This window comes from Myotis brandtii, unplaced genomic scaffold (genome assembly GCF_000412655.1).
Source record: "Myotis brandtii unplaced genomic scaffold, ASM41265v1 scaffold112, whole genome shotgun sequence".
NCBI classification, from domain to species: Eukaryota; Metazoa; Chordata; class Mammalia; order Chiroptera; family Vespertilionidae; genus Myotis; species Myotis brandtii.
The window spans coordinates 14,338,641-14,360,839 of NW_005353838.1; the positions used below are offsets into that span (position 1 = coordinate 14,338,641).

The 22,199-nt window shown below is 45.6% G+C and overlaps 1 protein-coding gene and 1 pseudogene across 4 annotated transcripts in view; one reads left to right on the plus strand and one right to left on the minus strand.

The window, feature by feature from the left end:
• Nucleotides 1–22,199, minus strand: part of FARP2 (FERM, RhoGEF and pleckstrin domain protein 2) — a 92,827-nt gene that overhangs the window by 25,529 nt on the left and 45,099 nt on the right. For all 4 annotated transcript variants that reach the window (XM_005857683.2, XM_005857682.2, XM_005857681.2 and 1 more), the window contains exons 6-13: nt 21,610–21,707; nt 19,219–19,333; nt 18,535–18,682; nt 11,973–12,068; nt 9,555–9,718; nt 8,800–8,868; nt 8,272–8,329; nt 7,280–7,532 (exon numbers count right to left, since the gene is read on the minus strand). In XM_005857683.2, coding sequence (XP_005857745.1) covers nt 7,280–7,532; nt 8,272–8,329; nt 8,800–8,868; nt 9,555–9,718; nt 11,973–12,068; nt 18,535–18,682; nt 19,219–19,333; nt 21,610–21,707 — 1,001 coding nt within the window. The remainder of the gene's footprint in view (nt 1–7,279; nt 7,533–8,271; nt 8,330–8,799; nt 8,869–9,554; nt 9,719–11,972; nt 12,069–18,534; nt 18,683–19,218; nt 19,334–21,609; nt 21,708–22,199) is intronic.
• Nucleotides 2,649–3,827, plus strand: LOC106727605 (annotated as a pseudogene).

Consider the following 22,199-nt stretch of genomic DNA (forward strand, 5'->3'; position numbering starts at 1 on the left):
TAAGACTCCATGGCTTTGGGAACAGATACTAAAATCCTCAATTTTAAGTGCCTGAGAAAACACTAACGTTTCGTCTATGAAGTAATTGATCTAGTAACAATTTAAGTTCCACGAACGAGGAGGGAATAACCGTACCGTGAAGACAAAGGACTTGGCATCACATGTCACCTACACATAACACGTAGGGGAACGGTTCATGTGCTTGACAGCACAAGGTGGCTGCCGCGGCACGGGACATTTCCAGTCACCGCTGGGCAGCAGGAGCCGAGAGCCTGCACTGGGAGCAGAATGTTCCTGCACACCAAAGCCATTCAAAAGGCCTTTGCAAGATGACAATGACGGGTGTGACATAACCAACAGGCTTAAACATCTTTCATATTAAACTTCTTTGGTGTGCTATTTTTACTGCCCATCTCTCTGTCATTACTATTTTTTAAATGTGTGTTCAGTGGAAAAGGGAACCCTAAGCTGATTCTGTACTTAGAGAGAAAAAAGGCGCCCATAATTACCTAACGGTTAGAGGTGCTCCCATTGCACACCATACTGTCCCATGCATCACTCTTCCTAACATGGAGTTATACTCTTGTTAGACTTTAACATTCACAGATTGGTAGAATACCTGGATTTGGAAGCTTAAATACAAAAATAGATTTGGTAACTAATAAAAATAAATATTCTACCTGGATTAGAAGTGGACTCCGCAGGGACAACAGGCACAGCCTGCTGGGGACCTGGCAGTGTGGGGACAGCACAGGCCTGCGGTCAGCTGGCCATTCCAGCACACATGGCCCTCCTGTCAGGTGTAAGGCCTTGGGTCGAGTAAAGGATATCAACAGATGAAAAGGGAAAACTGAACAATTATTCTGTCATCCAGGTAAATGGATCCACCCTCCCCAGGTGGCGTCATTGTATAACGCAAGGGCCTCTCATGATCAATAGCCATCAGCAGGCTTGGCCTTGTGGCCTTCACTCTGGGCTGTTCTGGATGTCTGAGTATTTGCTACAAACCACCTCTCACTAAGATCAAATACAACAAGGTCACTGCTTACATGACCTGCCATGAGTAGAAAGCCACAATGTGAGCAGGATATATGGTCCTTTCTAAAGAAGTCCCTCTGAGTCAGAAGGATGTTTACAAGCCCTCAAAAATGAAAGGAGGAGTTATGAGCAGTAACCAAAGAAAGCCACAAGTGATTTTAAAGTAAATCATTTCATTATAAAGGAAAAGCTGTAAACTCAAAAATATTATGAACACGCTGGAAAGTAAAATTTAATTTCTGCCAAAAAGTAAAATTTAATAATTTCTGCCAAAAAGCTAAACCTGGATCTGAAAATGACACCTTCACCAGCAATGTCCACAGAGCATCTGGGACCCTGGGCTCCTTCCTGTGCTGTGGGCCCCCCAGGCCGGTGGGAGGGAGGGCAATGGTCGATGAGCTCCAGATCCAGGCCAAGGTGAGCGGCCTGAGGGGCGGGTCAGGCTGTGGGCATGAGGAAGGACCACTTCTTCCACAAGCCACTGGCACAGAAGAGGGGTCTTCTACTGTCAGGGGAACTAAGAGCTACCAGCCACATGTGGCAAGCACTACCGTTCTTGTTTCTGTAAATTTTGAAAACTTTATAAACAAAGAGCTAAAAAATAATCTCTAGAAGGTAAAGTTTCATTGAAGAAACCAAACCAAATCCTTTTATGGGAAGGCCTGGGCAGAGGTCTACACGTGTCTTCAGAATCTCCAGGACAAGAGCATGACCCACCACCTGCAGCCTGGCTGCACTCAGGAGTGGCCACCAGGCCGGATGTAGGGCTGACTCAAACCCACGTCTGGGAAGGACTGGGCAGCCTGCTACTCAGGCACTAGTGTGGGTGCCCTAAAGAAAAAAGGAGAGAAACATCCATCAGCTGCCTCCTGCATGCACACCGACCAGTGATTGAACCTATAACCCAGGTTGACATGTCTAAACAAGGGCCCTACCAGGAGCTCAAAGATGCGATGATCTTTCCCTGGTTAAGCTTCTAGAAAGGATAGGGAACTACTTAACAAACGGTTGAACCTACAGGATATGGGACCTTGGGTGAAGTTGACTAAGAAATAGACCAACCATGCCTTTACTGCTTACTCCGACATGTTGAATGCTGAGTTACAAAGAAGGGAACATCTGAGCTGATTTCCTTGGCTCAGATAGGTGACATAAGGGGGCACGTCTGATCTCTGCACCTCACTTAGTGACTTTAGGCTTAGCAAGAGGAGCTGGTGGGAGCCAATGGGCACCCGCTTCCAGCTCGGATAAGGCTGTGTGACTGATGCCACTTGTAGATGGAACATCTGGAGCAAATGATACCCGCTGTGTACAGGGCCTGCTATTCTCTAGAACAGCGGTTCTCAACCTGTGGGTCGTGACCCTTTGGGGATTGAACGACCCTTTCACAGGGGTCGCCTAAGACCATTGGAAAACACATATATAATTACATATTGTTTTTGTGATTAGTCACTATGCTTTAATTATGTTCAATTTGTAACAATGAAAAAACATCCTGCATATCAGATATTTACATTACGATTCATAACAGTCGCAAAATTACAGTTATGAAGTAGCAATGAAAATAATTTTATGGTTGGGGGTCACCACAACATGAGGAACTGTATTAAAGGATCGCAGCATTAGGAAGGTTGAGAACCACTGCTCTAGAGACTGCCAACTGGAGGAACCATCAGGAGACTCAAGTATCAGTCTGATGCCTTCTACGGAAAGAGGCATTCTCAGCAGGACACTTATGCTGGATCGTTACAGCCCATCTAAGGCATGTGCTGGAAGGGCAGAGTGCCTGTGTGCTGGCCTACGGACCACAGTGGCAGGGAAGGCACACACACCCTGGGCAGCCCAGAACCACCTGGATGATTCCCCGGCTCTCATGGAATTCCTACAGCTCACACAGGAGGAGGGTGCCGAGGGCTGGCCACGTAGAGATCTACCAGGAAAAGGTGTTAGCTCTCCTGAACCCTGTCTCTGGAGACCTGGTGATCTGAGAAGACTGTCAGTAAACATACTTATTTCGGGGCTCATACTGAAGCTCATTACTAGTTTTGCTGATTTTGAACAGTACTTCCTGCCAGCACTCCTCCCATAGTCATGCTGTGTTCCTGGTTAAGGTGGATCAGCGAGAATGCTTGGCCCCATTTCCTCAGTGGGAGGGGAAACTACCTGATTGAATTGGCTGGCTCAGAGGACAACCAGTGCAGAGGCAGCAAGGGCCTGAGGTTGAAGGAGAGTGGAACCATCTACTCCTCTCTCTTTGTCCTGGGCAAGATGGTGGATATGCTGAACCAGGGCCTCCCTCTTGTGCCTTATCAGGACAACAAGCTCACTCTCTTATGGCATCCTCATTGCCAACACTGCCCCCGAGAGATGCTTTTACCTAGACATAGTCTCTACACTCAACTCTGCTGCCAGGTCCAAGGAGCAGCTTCCTGTCTTGGCACCTGTTAAACTGTTTCAGAAAGAACTGGTAGGCCCTTCAGAGGCAAAGAGAGCCCAAGGCCCTGAGGAAGAAGAGATTGGGAATCTTGAGCCCCTGGTACCTTCAGCCTCTGTTTCCCAGAAGTTCAGCCCCTACAGAAGCTAAGTAGCATGGACTGGCCATGCTGTAGCGCCTCCTGAGCTTGGGCCATCTGCTGGGCTGCCAGGGGATCCAGGAGACCCTGCTGCTGAGCACCCCAAAGTGAGAGCGAATGGTGATCATGGAGACAGTGGAGGAGAAGGACTTGGCAGCCCTAGCTGGTTTGGTTCAGTGGATAGAGTGTCATCCTGTGAACTGAAGGCATCTGTTCGATTACAGTCAAGGCACATGCCTGGGTTGTGGGCTCATTCCTCAGTAAGGGGCATGCAAGAAGCAGCCGATCAATGATTCTCTCTCATCATTGATGTTTCTATCTCTCTCTCCCTCTCCCTTCCTCTCTGAAATCAATAAAAATACATTAATAAAAAAAAAAGAGAGAAGGATTTGGCAATTGAAAGGCTTAATTAAGATGAAAAAAACCAAAACAAAACTGGAAGCCAAGGTGCGGGCCCAGGAAACTGTGGACCCAAAAGAGAAAGAGAATTGCTCTCCCACAATGCTCTGACCCCTTTGCCCGCCACACGGTCACAGTGGCTAAGACCCTCAAAAGGTTGTGGTGATTCCCCTACAACAGATTCAGGAGCAGGCAGCATCCCCAAATGCCAACGTCCATATCCTGAAGAAGAAAAGCCACAAGAGAAAGTTGTAGTGACTGGATGCCAGAAGAAAAGGCTGAGGACTCTGGGAACTACAGATCAGCCCGGAACTACTAGCCCATGGGTACCAAAAAATACTGGATATCCCAGCCTGGGATCTGCACAGCCTGCAATGCATTGGCCAAAAGAAGGCCCAGCTCATCGTGGTCTGGAGGGAGCGCCACGGCCCCTTCAGCCAGAGGGAGGACTTGGAATGCATGAAGGTCATGTCAGGAAAACAGCTGGAGTCTCTCCTGAAGGTATTTTGGGTCTTGCTGGCCCCTCCTGACTGCCAGCTCTTCTTTCCCGTTGGCCTTTTCCCCACCCTTTTCAGTCCTTGTATAACCACTCCTTGTATAAATACAGTTTAACTCCGATAAAAGAAGAAAAAAAGGCCAACTTGCTAGTTGAAAGTGTCACTGTGCAATAGCAGGTGAAGGACTGGGCAGCCCTCATAGGACTCAGGCCAAGGAAAAGCATTCTAGATGTATATGCTCATTGTCTTCACCACACAAGTCCAAGCTTTGCTTTCTGAGTGACACAGAGGAAAAATGTCCTGAACAGGCTACTCTAAAGAGCAATTCTGACGACATCGCCTTTCTTATGAGAGTCCCATGGTTTCTTTTCAGAGGTCAGCCAGCCCCTCGGAACGACCCTGTGCCCTGAGGTGGGTCTGGAGCGGGAGGGAATGGGCAGCAGCCGCACACCCGACACCAGTCCAGAGACCTGGATGAGAGTTAGACTGTGGTGCAGGTTTAAGGCAGCTACAAAAACCAGGACATTTCTCAATACATTTAGCTAAAACCCCACCAGTATTGGACCAGCACTGATGAGAAGAGAAAGAGTGAGCCTCACAAGAGGCCCAGGGCAGCTCTGAGTCCCTGAGAGCACATGCTGTCACACAGCAAACACACCCAGGCACAGAGTTACAGTCTCACACAGGAGTAGAGGCCGTAGGCTTGATGTCACCACAGGACTTGGAAGAAAATAAACCTTTAAACATGGTATCGCTCTCCTAGGTAAGAGCAGGAAGGATAAACCACAAAACCCAAAGGCTAATCCGTGGACTTGACAAATTGAACAGTATGTGCCCAGGGCTAGATAGAGTGCAGTCACCTAAGGTCCTGGCTGCACAGCAGGGGTTTCCTCCCGACAGCCACAGAAGATGTGTACAGTGCGGGCCGTGAGCAGCTGCCCACCTTCCACAGTGGTGTAGATGGGGCACTGAAGGGGCCTGTACGGCCACCTCAACCTGCCTTTCCCACTGCCTGGGGACAAGCCCATGTCCACGATGGGGGCTATGAGAGACGGCTAGGGACTGTGTATTACACAGTCCTGGCCAACAAGAAACAACACTTGTAAGGAAAGCGGGAGCCCTCGATGTTCAGGGGGTCCTGGGATGTTTGTTTGTTTTAGCGAATAACCCACTCTGTTAGTCCAAAGGAAACAGTTCTTGGATGAGAGCTTACACTACAACTCTCAAGCCAACCGGTGGTCTGGTTCTGTTTTTCTTCAACCAAATACCTGTTATACCCCCAATTAAGCTCAACAGAAGGAAAGAGTTCAATTGCATTGTAAACCAATGCCTCTCCAAGCCAACTACCTAAACATAGCACTCTTTCTGGGTCTCAAGTCATTAATGGGACAATGCCTTTGGCACTGAGACACCAGGATTTGGCTCACTCAGGACTTCGTGCAGTGGCTGGACAAACCAGGCAAAGCCTCCATCCCAATGACTTGTGGCAGCATGCCTCATCTTAAAAGCAGCCTCAAAAGGCAGACTACACACATTCTATTAAAGATCAACATGAGTCAGACTGTGTGACGTTGAAAGTGGACAGCATCAGCTTTCAGCTGAATCAAAGAACAACAAGAAAAATACAGCTGCAAGACTAATTCACCAGCTCCCAGGGGGACTAACTGCAAACACTTATCTATTTTAAACTCGATGCATAGTTTTAAACATCACTCCAAGTGAAAGTTTTAATTCTGTGACATTCAAAACAGAATACTGGACCAGAGAATTAGGAGAAGAAAGAATCCCTAGCCATGGATACAAGCCAACAGTCTGAGCTCACTGCACGAGCAGGTGCAGGGCAGCCTGTGAAGGCTGGGAGTGGTCAACATGGGCTTTGATTTACCTGCTCTCCTGGACTCACATTCTTTAAATTATTCTGTAAATCGAAAATGACTCTCTCTCCACTGGTCTGTGCAAAAGAGTTGCCAAAGAAAAGGCTCACGTCCAGGGGGGATTCGGCTTCAGAGCCCCAGGAGTCTGTGTCTGTGCTGCTAGAGTCCTCAGCTGTCGTGGGCGGGTAACTGAGCTGCTCTAACTGGTCGAGGATGTCAGAGAACTGAAAGGCCGAGCTGGCCTCAGAGCGCACAGAGCAGGCGGGGAAGTTGGCCATGGAGCTGGCCTCGGACTGGTTGGTGGAGCTGGGTGTGTGCACGGACAGGCCAAGCAGTGGGAGGTGGCTGAGGGAGCTGCTCTGGGAGGGGCTCAGCAGGCTCTGCATCAGGCTGGCCTGGGCCTTCACCTCCAACAGCTCCGACGTGTCTGAGGGGTGCACACTGCCAAAGCCACTCTCTCCCTCAAACTCAAAGCCATGCTCTACGCTTATGGGCGCTGCCTCAGTAGAGTACCTGTCTGGACTGAACTGGGCAGAGTGTGGGTGACCACACAAAGGGGTCTGCAGGGCCAAACTGCCATATGGGCAAGAAAATGCCTCAGAGCCTCCGGCAAAGAAAGAGATGTCTGCTGGGTCGTCATCTATGAACTCCTCAGACACCTGCAGCTGGGTGTTTGTCAATGTGAAAACAGGGCTCCCCCCAATGCCCTGCCGACCACATGGGTGCTCCCCCATGGAGGGGAATGAGCCCGTGGTCAAGTCTCCCTTGCTGTGGTCATTTTTACCAGCAGCTCTGCACTCCCTGCTGCACCCCCCTGCACCCAGGGCTAAGGCACTGTGACTCTGCCCCCCAGGACTGCTGGGGCTGCAACTCCTCACAACACGACAAACCCCAACACCTTGAACAGGCTGGAGCGCAGGGGGCCCTGGGGGCTGGGCCTGTCTCATGTCGGGTCCTTCCATGGCTTCGCAGCTCCTCTCTGCAGCCGGCCTCTTGGTGTGGGGAGCCTGGGGCTCTGTCAGGGAGATGATGCTGTCCTTGATATTGGGCCGGCCAGGAGGGGCAACTGGGGAGGTAGGGACTGAATAGAAGGAGGCATGTGTTGATGATGGGGACGCAGAAGTCCTCATGCCCTCAGTGAAGGAGATGCTCTGGGGATCAAAATTAAGAAAAGAAAAATAGGAACATAATTTTATAAATCACCATTAAAAAGTTGCAAAATTAACTGGGCCCAAATTAGTAAGTCCACACATTTCTATCACAACTTCCACAAAGGACAGTGGGGTCAGACTTTCCCTTTTACCAAAGACTTGTCATGCACACAGGTGTCCAAAAGGACCAGGATCATCTGTGTACAATCCTTTATCCTGCCATTTTTCCTCTATGGAAGTAAATGTTCACAACACAGAAAACTCCCATCCCTGAAAATAAAGACTGCCAAGAGTGACTGAAAAAATCGGCCTTGGAATCCTATCACTTGGAGATGACAGACAGATGATATGGTGAGGTTTGCTCCCCAGCCTTTTGTCTCCCTGTGTCTAACTGTCTTTTTTAATCAAATGAGTCATGTGACATGGGCTTCTTTTCGATCGGCTAGTTTTATTTAGTGACATGTTTTGAATGTGTCCCTGGTCACATTATTTTTCTAAAACAAGACTTTTAATGGCTCCTGAGTGCATCAAAGGGACACAAGTAACACTGTGACACCTGTCTCCAAGAATGAAGCCTTCTCTTCACTTAGGACTCCTTTCTGCAGACAGAGTCCCAGGACTGGAATTGCTGTGTAAATGATACAACTAGTTTTAAGACTCTTGTTACAACATTGCCAGATTATTTCCCAAAAGAGTGCAGGGGATTGACATGGTGTCGGTTTTAACCAGAAGGACTCACCTGCTTTGGCAATTCTGTAGTTAGAGCGCGGCCTGACGTCCGCGTCCTGCTGTGTCTTCTGCAAACAGAGAACAAGCTGTGAGCCGCCTCCTCTGGATTCCTGTTTGACCGTGCTTTGCCCACAAGAAAGAGCTCACACAGAAATGTGGCTAAGACTCTGATTATATGCCAAAAGGCATCTAGCTAGAAATGGGCAGGAGGACAGAAAACAAGAACAGGAAATAAAAAATATATGTCTCGGAGAGGTAAAACTGTCCTCCCACACTGAAGGAACAAGGTGAATGTTCAGATTCAAAGTTTATTATACTATGTAAAAACATATGTAAGCTAAGCTATGCAGACTAGAAACTAAAAGTAATATCTGTATCTGTATATAATAACTGTACATAGATATTACAAATAAACAACTCAAGTTTCAAAATACATGTTTATGTATTTGAAATGACTTTTATTCAAATAAAGGTTAAAATACTTAAAATATTAATTTTAAAAGCATACACTTTACATCCTCAAGACCAAAGAGCTTACCTTTCATAGGACGTTCTTGTCATCACACCGTCTTTGACATAATCTACTAGTTGTTTCTGAGTTCTTCCACTGTGAACAAAGGTTCAAACATTAAAGAAAAGAATCAATGATAATTTGCAGCATTAATTTTTCACAAAGGCAAGACTTGCCCATCCTTCCTCATAAATCTATATACACATTTTAAAGTTGTGCTGTGTAATAAGCATCAGCAATTTTCTAAACAAAGTTTTTATTACATCTACTTTTTCCACTATTTTATTTCATACTAGAGGCCTGGTGCATGATATTTGTGCACTGGGGAGGGGGAGAGGGAAGTCCCTTAGCCTGGCCTGTGCCCTCTCGCAGTCTGGGACCCCTTGGGGGATGTCTGCCTGCCATGGAGGTGAGAGAGCCATGAGCCCAGTGGCAGCAGGAGCCTCTCCCGCCTCCAAGGCAGCACTAAGGAGCAGCGAGCCTGGCTTCTGGCTGAGCAGTGCTCCCCCTGTGGGAGTGCACTGACCACCATGGGGCAGCTCCTGCGTTGAGCGTCTGCCCCCTGGTGGTCAGTGCACATCATAGTGACTGGTCATTCCTCTGTTCGGTCGATTTGCATATTAGCCTTTTATTACATAGGAGGATGCTTTCTCCAGTGTGACAGTAGCTGCCTTCTGTATGTAATTCTCTGAAACGTCTTGCAACATTTTCCTGAACCAGGGATATTTCTGTTCTCAGCTCTACAAAGCAGCTTAGTCCCGCCTGGCCGTGCGCCGTCCCACCTGTATCTGAAGGAGGAGCCCCTGCTGAAGAGGACAGCCTTAGCCTTTGGCTTCGGTTGATCAAAGAGTCTAAAGAAGGTGTGATACTCCACACAGATCTTCCAGAAGTTCTTACATTCATCTCTGCTACCCAACAAGAACTCCAGTGTGTCCTGGTAAGGTCCCTAGAAACAAATACAAAGGTTCAAGTAACTAATTCAACTATGAAATTTAGGGAGCATTTCAGATAACAGGCTATTTCGAAGTTAAAAATTAGGAAAATGTTTTCCTGAAAATTGTAAAGATTCCTGGTTCCCTTTACATTTAAGAGAAGAAAAACACAACACACACACACACACACACACACACACACACTCACTGTTTAACTATCAGAACATGTAGCCACCCATAGTCTCCCCCCTGTGAACATCCTGGAGTGTGTCCTTGTCAGATTTCCCAGAGGGAAGAGGGCACCTCCTGTGACGGTAGACATGCTTGTCTGTTATTACTGAACCATTTTCAGTGGGGCCCTGGGGGATGATGTCCAGGCTCACAAACATCACCATGAAGAAACTACTGCATTACCTACCTCTCAGGGTTATTCCTGGAAATGTTACACTGAGCTCACAGAGAATGCAGTTTTAACCTTTTGATATATATTATTAAACTACATTCCAGAAAAACTCTAATACTTTGATTCCTAGTTACTCTTAGGCAAGCATGTCAAACTTGCGGCCGTAGGGCCGCATGCAGCCCGTGATGAGTATTTTCGCAGCCCAGCCAATATAACGGTATGTAAGAAGAGTTTTAATAAAAATTCCGTTACTTAATCTTTACAATATCCTGTTATACATAATTATAAATAACAAACTACAACATTTACTAATGACTGATTACTATAATCGTGTTGCATTCATTTCCCTTACATGCAGGCGCACCATTTCTCTCCACTAATACTAGCAGTGAATATTTTAGCAGCCAATTGCCACATCATTAGTCTTGTACTGACTTGCTTGGTATGTGCAACAGGAAATAGTTCGCTCTCGGAGAACAAGAAAAATAGGTTTATTTGCATTACGCTTATTAATTTGTGCAGTTATTCAGTGTCTGGTAAGTTAATGTTCAAGAAAAAATATTAATTTTTATTAAAATGTTCTATTATTTTATGTTAACGATTACTCATTTATTTCAGTCCTTTGTATCCAGCTGTCTCTACTGAAATAAACTTACGTTTCTATGAAAATTGAAGCTTTTGGTTTTTTTTGCAACCTACATAAACTTAAACCTTGTTTATTTGGCCCGTGTTAGCCTTTGAGATTGACATGCTTGCTCTTAGGAATCTAAGTGCTTGGGGACGAAAAAGACAACTTTACCAAGTGCAGCAATAGACATGGTTCTGAACTTTGAATATTATGCTATTCTAATTAATAGTTGCTGTGCTATCTTGAGCCATAATTCTCTTCTTTCTCTGTCTTTTCAGAGTAACTGCTGGAAACATTTTTTTAACTTACAGAGAAAACAAGCAGTCTTTTGCTTGTGTTTTGTCTCTTTTTGGCATTCCTTGTGTTTCCTTTCAACTAAGGAAGAGAGATCTGAATAATAAACAATTAGGAACCCTCTCACAGACAGCCTGTGGCTTGACCTTGACAAAAGCCCTTGATAATGAAGTGCCTGTGAATTCTCAGGGCAGCCCCTCTTCTGGACCAGCCCAGGTCTGAATCCCCACCACCAAAGCTGTGTAAACTCTCCCGGCCTCTTAAGCTTCCACCCAGCAGGTGGTTCAGCTAATCTTTCATCCCTAACTTCCTTTGTACATTGTAAATGTAACAATTTGAACTTATTTGAATAGTTTGAAGTACTGGATTTTTGCCAACTATCAGATTGATATACACTTTTCCTTTTACTCCTTTCTGTAAATTCATAGACAATTATTACTTTACTGATTAATAATCTCAATAGAAAGGAATATTTATTTTCTGAAAAATCAAGCTCCTTCATTTAGAGCTATTAAAAGGGTCGATTTCTGAGCCACAGATAACATGAGAACGTGGGGAATGCCCCTCAGTTAACTCTGGACATTACTCGGATTTGCTGTAGGGCTCCCATCATAGCTCACATTTTGTATCTCAACTCCTGTTACTTTGAGCACAAAAGGCTGTAACATCCAGTATTCTCAGCAGCCCCGGGGCTTGTCAGACAGGCACATTCTCAGGGCCACCCAGCCCTGCAGAACCTACGCCCCCTCCGCCCCCCAAGTCGCACTTTCACCAGAGAACTACTGGGCAGACTATGGGGAGCCCCGCCAGACCCCAACCCGAACCCTGTCCTTAAATTCCGTGTGCATTATGCTGAAATGACTTACAAAACAACTAATTACTTGCTATTCTAGCAGAATACATTCTCTTACAATTTACCAACTGCTCAAAATATAATACTTACATGGACCTCTGGGTGGAGTTTGATAAGGAATCTTTTCCTCTTGAAGCTGAGTTTCCGGACCCGGGACCAGTTGAAGGTGTTGATTTTGGTGGTGGACTGAAACCCAAGAGCAGACACTTAGTAATATGGACACAGACTCAGGAGCTAGAGAATGTGTAAATGACATCCTTGCCAGATGCACAGCAACGCACGTGGTCTTTTACAATCACATTGGGAATGACTGAATTAAAATGTCAATACTACTAATTTATGTTTTAGAAAAACAACTAGATTTCTTGGGTAAGGCTTTACATAACAAGTTCTTTTTTATTACTTTTAATATTAAGCATTTAAAAATATATTTTTTTATTGATTTCAGAGAGGAAGGGAGAGGGAGAGAGATAGAAATCTGAATGATGAGAGAGAGTCATTGATTGGCTGCCTCCTGCACACCCCCTATTGGGGATCGAGCCCGCAACCCAGGCATGTGTCCTGACTGGGAATTGAACTGTGACCTCCTGGTTCATAGGTCAATGCTCAACCACTGAGCCACACTGGCTGGGCAATATTAAGCATTTTCGAAGCTCACCCCTACAAGAAGGCTTGACAGTCGGGAAAGGGGAAGGGGCAACAGTGGAGGTTGGGCAGGGCTGCTTTTTCACACCCACGTTTCTCAGAAGGAAAGGGAGGCCAGAGTGGGTCCTGGGTACTGAACTGAAACTAATGACATGAGCTCTTGACACTCAGCTCACCTAGTGCATGGACCTGGGTTTCTAACTACTCTCTACTAAGAAGAGCAGGGTTCTATGGTCTTCCAGGGTGAAGCAGGCAAAGTAGAAAACGAACCTAGAATAGTTTGTTGTGTAAGAAAGTGAACAAGAGCTCAAAAAATGATGGGGACATGTCACAAGGACACAGGAACCAGCTCGAAGGGCCAAATGAAGGGACAATTTAAAAATCAAAATAATGATAAAAACAGATAGTCAAATATCAGATTATAACCCAGGTTATTACAATTTGAACTTAATGCAATTATAATATAAATCCATAAATCCACAGTAACATAAAGAAACTAAATAAATGTGGAGAAAACCCTTCTAGGAGCACAAAAAAGGGACTTTACAGAGTTGTCATTCAGCAGCCATCATAGTAATCCAACTAGGAGGTAGTGAATGAGGTCTCAAAGTATCTTTCCACAAAATATTTATTAATTACCAAGGATGAATAGTAACTTTCAGTAGAGAAGCCTGGGGATACCATCTGACCAAGTGATCAATGTTGATACCACCATCAATGGGAGAGGTGGGCTATATCACAGACTGTACCAGGTATATCCTTATGTCTGTGATTTCCTGCCCAAGAAGATGAGCCTTGGGCTAATCACTAGCAAGTACTGGACAAGCTCATATTATGGTCATTCTACAGCCTATAATGACCAGCCTATAATCTTCCAAAACCTCAAGGTCAAGAGGAAGTTCGTGATTGAAGAGACTAGACGCAGTGGTTCTCAACCTTCTGGCCCTTTAAATACAGTTCCTCATGTTGTGACCCAACCATAAAATTATTTTCGTTGCTACTTCATAACTGTAATGTTGCTACTTTTATGAATTGTAATGTAAATATCTGACATGCAGGATGGTCTTAGGCGACCCCTGTGAAAGGGTTGTTCAACCGCCAAAAGGGTCGCAACCCACAGGTTTAGAACCGCTGGACTAGAGAGACAAAATGACCGAACAGTGTTGGATCTTAGATGGGATCTTTTGCAACGAACAAGATTGGGGCAACTGGTGAAATCTGGATGGGTGAGGGTCGGGTTGGATGAAGGAGGTCTTGTATTGCGTTTGTAACTTTTCCGTAAGCTTGAAATTATTTCAACATAAAAAAATCTAAATGTATTAATACTTTTCTGGCATTTTCTACTCTTGATCATCATGACCATTTACTCTTTACTGCAAACTTGAGGTGGGTGACAGCAAGATAAAGAATGTTTTCCCTTCAGAGAGACTAAAAAAAATCTCTGCCATAAAAGGGAGGCGGCCCTGATACGTGGTACAATGTGGACCGACTGTGAGAACAAGGGGAGAGGCCAGGCAAGGCCAAACACTGAATGATCCCATTTCTGTGAACTGTCCAGAAGGAAATGCAGACAGAAAGCAGGTTAGAGGTGGTCAGGGCTGTGAGGGGCTGCTGCCAATGACTGCGTGTGCAGTGATTAAATGTTCTGGAATTAGGTAGTGGGGATGGTTGCACAATAATGTGCAACTGTTTACACCAAAAGAACTGAATGTACACTTAAAGTGGTGAATTTTATGGCATGTGAATTATATCACAATGAAAAAGATTCCTGATTTATGAGATGTCCTCAAAGCCAAGACATACATGTCTGAGTCCAAATGAGACCGGAAGTTTTCTAGCCCCCCAACTATGGCCCAAATGCTAAATTACTCTAATTTCTACTCAAGATAAAATATTGGAGGATTTTCAAAGATGTTCTAAAAAAAAAACAACAACGAAAAAAACACCCATCATAGCCAACAAAACAACCCAACACAAAACAGCAACAACAGAGAAGACTTGTTTCCAGCTGCTTGCTTGCCTTTCCGGTTCCCTCTTGCTCAAATTAAAAAGCTGCAGAGGCACTTTCAGTCTGGAAGTTCCTGCCTCAGGTTCTGAGTGTTTTCCCGGGTAATGCCACGACTTCCTCTGCCTCTAGGATTCCTGGGTGCTGGACCTGGATTCCTGCTGGAATCTCCTTCACCTCTCCCATCGGTCATCCTTCAGCTTTTATTCTGCTTTGTGGAGATTTCCTCAACTTTGTTTTTCCAACTGTCTGGCTCTGCTAATGCTGTCACTTCTGCTCTCACATGTGGAAATCTGCAGGCCACCTGTCCTCCCTGTGCCTGCATCCCACTCCTGTTTCAGAGATCTAAGGTTTTCTCTGACTCCTGTGAGGCTTTCTGGAAAATGTAATACAGTAAGTACATTACCAAGGTTCAAATCCCAAAGCTACTGAAAGTGAGTCCATCGTGAAGTCTGCCTCTAACCCTCCCCCAAAGCCTGCCAGCTGCCACACCTTGCTAGAAGCGACCAGCGCCACCTGCTTACTCTGTGTGGAATAAATAGTGTGTCTGAGTAATTTCCTTTTCCCCACAAGCAACCTGCACACAGTTTTGAGTCTTTTCTCCATGTAACGATCCATCTTGAAGTCTGTCTCCTAAGTCAGGACAGAGAGCTTCTGCATCTTTGTACAGCTGCCCACATTCCAATACTTCACTAATGCAAACAAGGCCAGAACAAAAAATTACAAGATGGGAGTTTCACGTGTGATAAAGAAGTGATCTGGGTCCTCACGAGCTGACACAATGTGGAGCCTTCTGTTTTGCTGATCTGACAGGTGATATGCAATCATGTCCTGTGAGGACGGTGCAGGGTTGTTTTTTTCTTTCTTCCATCACTGGCACTGCTTCTGTTTCTTCTGAGTTTCTTTGTCCCAACAATTTGGTTCTGGTTCTTCAAGAGAGAGGTCACGTGGGTTATCGTCTATGTGCCTCCTGCACAGCCCCCACTAGGGATGGAGTCCACAACTCAGGCATGTGTCCTGATTAGAATCAACTGGTGACCTTTTGGTGCATGGAATGATGATCAACCCACTGAGCACACTAGCTGGGCAATACCGCGCGCGCGCGCGTGTGTGTGTGTGTATATACATATAATTATTTTTAAAAAAATATTTTTATTTATTTCTGAGAGGAAGGGAGAGAAATAAAAACAGCAATGATGAGAGTAAATACTTGATCAGCTGCCTCCTGTACACCCCACACTGGGGATCAAGCCCACAACCCAGGTATGTGCCCTGATCGGGAATCGAACAGTGACCTCCTCGTTCATATGTGTGTGTGTGTGTGTGTATATATATACATATAATTATTTTTAAAAAAATATTTTTATTTATTTCTGAGAGGAAGGGAGAGGGAGAGAGAAATAAAAACAGCAATGATGACAGCAAATACTTGATCAGCTGCCTCCTGTACACCCCACACTGGGGATCGAGCCCACAACCCAGGTATGTGCCCTGATCGGGAATCGAACAGTGACCTCCTCGTTCATAGGTTGACACTCAACCACTGAGCCATGCTGGCCAGGCAATACCGAATGTTTATGTGATACTGTTGTTCCACTGATTGTGTCTGGAATATAATTAATAGTATTTCCACACATGGTTTTGTTATAAATTCTGTATTGCCAGTTAGGGATATAAATATACATTTTTCCTATATAAAATAGATAAGTAAAAATTAAGAGGGACTACAAGCCTGGCAACTAAATGCTCTGTCTGGTCTTAGACCAGATCTTGTCCCGGAGGAAATGAAGTTCTGAGCACACCCCTGGCCAGTTGACGAGCCTGGGAAATAAATGGTGTATTAAGATGTGTTTGAGCCCTAACCGGTTTGGCTCAGTGGATAGAGCGTCGGCCTTCGGACTGAAAGGTCCCAGGTTCGATTCCAGTCAAGGGCATGTACCTTGGTTGCGGGCACATACCCAGTAGGGAGTGTGCAGGAGGCAGCTGATGGATGTTTCTCTCTCATCGATGTTTCTAACCCTTTATCCCTCTCCCTTCCTCTCTGTAAAAAATTAAAAAAAAAAAAAAAGATGTGTTTGAGGCCTCCGTGGTAACTGCATTGTGATTATGTAAGGGAAAATTCTAGTAGGAAATACACACTACAGTTCTTAGGGGTAAAGGTCCATGATAAATATCAAATGCTTCAGAAATAATTGTCTGTGTGCAGGTGTGCACGGGAGTGTGTGCACGTTTGTAAGGAGGGAGGAACATGCCTGTAACGGCTGGATCTGGGTAAAGGATACATGGGATCCGAGCTACTCTAATTCTTACAGGTTTTCTGACAGTTTGAAAGTCTTTATAAGAGGAGGCTCTAAAAGCTGGGCACAGGCCACATTTGTGGAGTATCCCAGGGTCAACACCTGTGGGGCTCCTGCAAGGCTGGTCGGACTTTCTGGAGAGCAGAGTGTCCTTCCTCCAAGACAGCAGCCCGGCCACACTCCAGAGGGGCTAAGATGGGAGGCCTGCAGCCTGATGCACTTACATCACAGGCTCCCCCACGTATGCGACTCGGTATCTCTACCTCTGAGCTGCACCTGGAGAGAAACAGGCTGCTCTGCCTCGGATCTGAAGCTGTAAGTCTCCTCGAAGATGATGAATGGATGAAACCAAGTTTCTGTTTCCAGCCCCAGGCTTCCCCTGGCTGTCAAGGGGTGTCCTTGTCCACTACTGGACACAGTGGTCTGTTCACAGCTTTCCCTCTGCAGGCCATCGGATTCCAGTCTTTTCCACCCATCTAATCATTTCCCAACTTCCAAAATTTTGCTGATATACCTCATCTTCTGGATTCCCTTGTTCTCACTGATTTAAACTTAAAAAGAAAAAAAATTCCTTTACTCTCATTCTGTGGGGTTTGAGAGAACAGAAGTAAATTCAATCTAGAAGTCTCTGCTTCCTGCTTTTACAACTCCCTCTAGTTATAAATGGTGAAAAGTGACAACAGCTGGATTTGGATGGACATGCGATTAGAATCTGTGTGGTATAGGAACCACCAGAGTGAGCAGGTTTGGGACCTGGAACCGCCTACTCAAAGGGGCGTGGCAGCTAAAGTCTCTACCTCGAATTTTATTGTTCCTGTCACATCTAGTGCATGATATAATACAATTAACATTCTAAATTCAAAATTAATTTTTTTTCTTCGGACAAAACACTGGAATTTAATGGCTAGGTAAAGAAAAAGAAAGCAAGCCTGAGCAGGGAGCCTGAACAAACCAGCCACTGCAGGTGATCACAGGCTGAAAGGCCTACAGAGGAAAGAGCTGCCAGTCAGGTTCCAGAAACGAGTGCCAACTGCCACCACGTGCCCTTGGAGTCACTGTACTCAACCAGAGGTGCACAGCTGTGCAAGGCCCCGTGACCAGAGAGCTGATAGGGGGTCAGAGCCGATGGTGGGCAGGCAGGACTGGGGACCCACCCAGTGTCGGACACTCGAAGGCCTGCGTATACAGTTGTCAGACCCATGACACGACAGGCCCTAGGGCACATATACTTAACTACAAATAAAACTCAGTAGTCATTTATGTAACTATCCAAACACAGATGACACAAAAATGCCATTAGGCCCTACTGTTATCCCATGTGGCACCTTCTGGTATTTTCTAGTGTGTTCTACCTCATTAACCTAAATGATGACTGCATCCACTCAGAGACCCACACCCGGAGGACCGAATGGAGGCATGGAGACTGCTCCAGGGAAGGGCCAATCTCAGTGCAAGGTTCTAAGGGGTGAACTTTCCTTCAACATTAGAAGGAACAGTGGGAACAGTGGTTGGATGCCCTGAGGGGCAATGGGCTCTGTGACAGTGAGGACAAAGACCAGAAGACAATTTCTCTACTGGGTGAGAGGCCAGATCAGATGACATGCAAAGCTCTCCTCCAAGCCCAAGACCTTACTCATCAGAGCAAAGATTTACCAATGTATGTAAACCCTCCTCCCCATCACATTGAGAAGTTCCCACCCCCTACCTGGAACACGAGGACCCCCATGTGGGACACAGCCAGGTTAATCTTGGCTCCCTCCCTGTCGGAAGCCTTGTGAAACCTGATGCCATACATTTCCAACTTCCGGGCGACCTCGAGCACCTGGAAATCTGACTCGGCTGGCGTCTGGCCCCTGTGATAAAAGACAGCAGGATCACAGCACTAAAAACAACCAGGTTCTGAGAGAGCCTAGCACTTCACAGAAGTGATCAGGTCAGCAGAGTAAAACAAATCAGCACAGGAGGCTTTGTGTCACGGTCATCTTCACCTCACCCTCAGTGACTGCCCTGGCTCTGCCTTCTCCTGCCCATCCCCCATGGCTCCTCAGTCCCTACTGCCCCAGTATGCTCCCTCCAGGCGTCCTTCACTACAGTCTAGAAAACTTGCCAGGGGCCAGTGTGGAGAACCCAGCACCTCAGCACTGGGCCGAGCTCACTGCAGGGCCGGCTCTACCTGCAATGGATAAGAAAGCCCACGCCAGCCACCCAGTGCTCCTGTCCTCACTCCTTCCTGGCCCTGATGTCTCTTCCAGCCTTTTCTAAAGGCTGTGTCCCCAGAGAGCCGTGGTCAGCTGTGGCTTTAGTCAGAGCTTTAATGCAGGCTCCCTGATGCACTAGTTACGACCCACCGTAGTGACAGCAGTCCAGTGGCCGATTCTCACTGACTTACATGTGCTTCCGATGGAATTCTAGGATCTTCTCTAGACAACACTCCTGATGGGGCAGGTACTTGTTGACTTTGAGGTGCTCCCGATCCAGGGTTTCATCATAATCTCCTATTTCCGCTGAGATGAGATAATAACAGTAAGTAATTTTAATTTTTAAATAAAGAAAATATAAACTCACCCAGCCAGGGAGGCTCAGAGGTTGAGCATTGACCCATGAACCAGGAGGAGGTCCTGGTTCAATTCCAGGTCAGGGCATATGCCTGGATTGTGGGTTCGAGCCCCAGTAGGGGGCATGCTGTGGCAGCTGATCGATGATTGACTCTCATAATTCATGTTTCTATTTCTCTCTCCCTTCCTGTATGAAATCAATAAAAAACATTAAAAAAAAGAGAAAAATATAAACTCATATTATTTTACTACAGACTTAGGATAATTTTTTTTCTACTTTTAGTTTATGCATTTGGGTGTACAATACCTTCTCTGGCCCATACTAAAAGTAGAAAATATTATGCTAAGTATGTAGTATGGGGGGAGCAGGGGCAGGCTGGAGGGGGTAAATGGAAAAAAAAGGGATTATCTGTAATACTTTCAACAGTAAAGATAAATTTTTAAAAAAGAGTAATATAAATAAACAAGAGTTTGTATTTGTATTCCAAATATTTTATGCTATGAAGGCAAATATAAAGACAGGTGAAGAGAATTTCTTCTGTGTTTTGAAGAACTAAGACACAGGTGAGTGACTCCAGGGAGGCAAATGCTGGGCTTGCAAGCTTGATGTGTTTGTTAAGTTTTACACCACACTTTATCCCAAAGTTGTTTCAAGACTACTGTGACCAGGATAAGGTATTTTACTTGTTTCAAGATAATGTATTTTAAATCATTTTTTCCTTCAGGGCCTCTCAAATTCTTTAGGAACAATGTTTCTTTCTAATTTCATGTATTTCCAGGCTACAAATGTTTTAAAAATAGTAAAGCCCAATAATTTTAAGCAATATACCTCTTGTTTTGTCTTGAGACCATTTCAAATCCACAGTAAAGTTTCATGCATAGAATCACACTTTAGAACAGATTTTCTATAAACCAGACGTTCTTGCTCACAACCACAGCACAGCACCCATCAGGATGGGACCACGACCTGCTGTGACACTGAGCCTCAGCCCCTATTCATATTTTACCAGCTACCCAACTTTGTCTTTTACAGCTAAAAGCCCAGTTCAGAATCATGCACACTGAATGTGGCTGTCAAATCGCGTTAGTGACCTTCAATCTCGGCAGCACACTTCTAAGGTGAAAAATTATAGTTGGACAAGTTATTACGATATCTCTAAGCTGTATACAGAGCCCTCCAGCACGTGGCCAAATGAGTTTGCACTGAAAAGCCATCTGTCTGCCTGAGAAGACTTCGGGCCAAATAAAAAACAACTAAGTCACTTTGAAAACGTATGTTAGTGAGAACCAACAAGTACTATCCTGCAGGAGAAAAACCATAGATAAAATTCGCTATTTGGACCTGGCTGGGTGGCTCAGTTGGTTGGATTATTGTCCCATACACAGAAAGGTTGCGGGTTCGATTCCCGGTAAGGGCACGACCCCCGGTCCGGATGCATACATGAGGCACCGATGTTTCTGTCTCACAGCGATGTTTCTCTCTCTCCCTTCTTCTCACTCTAAAAATCAATAAAAACATATCCTCAGGTGAGGATTAAGAAAAAATGCTATTTGAAGGTGTGCCAGGGAAAGAACCAAGTAAATTATAAACGAACCCACATATATATTACTAAAGTTTCTGAAACTTTCTACAGCATGCTTCTTGCTTTCAGAAGCACTAGTTTACACCACAAAGATGTGCCTTCTCCTCTAGTCCAGAAGCAACGTGCGTATTTCCTTCCTTCTGTCCCACCAGCTGAGGGCTTGGAAAAGCTCTGGCAAAGACCATACTTGCTTGCCAGAACCTCTTCTTACATTTCTCCTAGTTTGTTTTTGAAGTAACTACAGTTCTTCACATACTGCTGAACCTTCTCTTGTGTGAGATATTGAGGAAATATTTTCTTTTTCCTTCAGGGTTTAATGCCTAACCCATCACCAGGGGAGCTGTGACATTCACCTCAAGGAGACCTCTTTCTGGGGGTGCCACGTCAGGGTTACTGACTTTTAGACTGAAGAGGTTTTTGGTAAAATTTGTGAAGGCACAAATGAGGGACAATCTGAAAGAATGTGTGTGGGACCGACTTTGGCCTTGAGCCTTTGTTTCTTAGCCGGGGGCTGTTTGCCTTAAGGAATTCCACTTTGTAGAAGTTAGTCTTCAGTTTATTACAAAATGTGAAAACTGAAAGGACCGTTCTCGTTCAGGAGCCCTACGACACCTGCTGTCTGCCACACTGGCAGATACTAACACTGCAGAAGGTGGGATGTGAGGAGGGCCGCTGTGGTGTCTGTGCAGGTCAGACGCTCTTCCAACAGGTCTCTCTTAAGTTGCAAGGCAAACAAGTATCTACAAGGGAATTCAAAACATCAGAGAGATCAGCTCCAAGGGTTCTAGAACATACTCCCCATGTCTCCATCACAGGAGAACACAGCCACTGATGCCATCAAAGCAAAGTTACAAGTAACCCTTCATACCCCACAGCACTGAACACCTTCAAATTTCTCTTACTTCTGTTACACACCAACTGTACCCATGATTTTGTGTGAAAAAGGAGAATATCCAATTAAGATACAGCTTAAAACGTGGCTATGAAACTTGTAAGCAGATTGATATTTCTTGGCTAGAATTTGAAGAACAGGGACTCCTAATACCACTGGTGAGAATGTAACCAGAAAAAGTGATTTGGAAATATTTATTTATTCCATCAACTAGCAGCCCAGTGCACAACATTTGTGCACTGCGGGCGGGGGGGCCGTCCCTCAGCCTGGCCTGCGCCCTCTAGCAGTCCGGGAGCCCTCGAGGGATGTCCAACTGACGGCTTAGGCCCGCTCCCCCTGG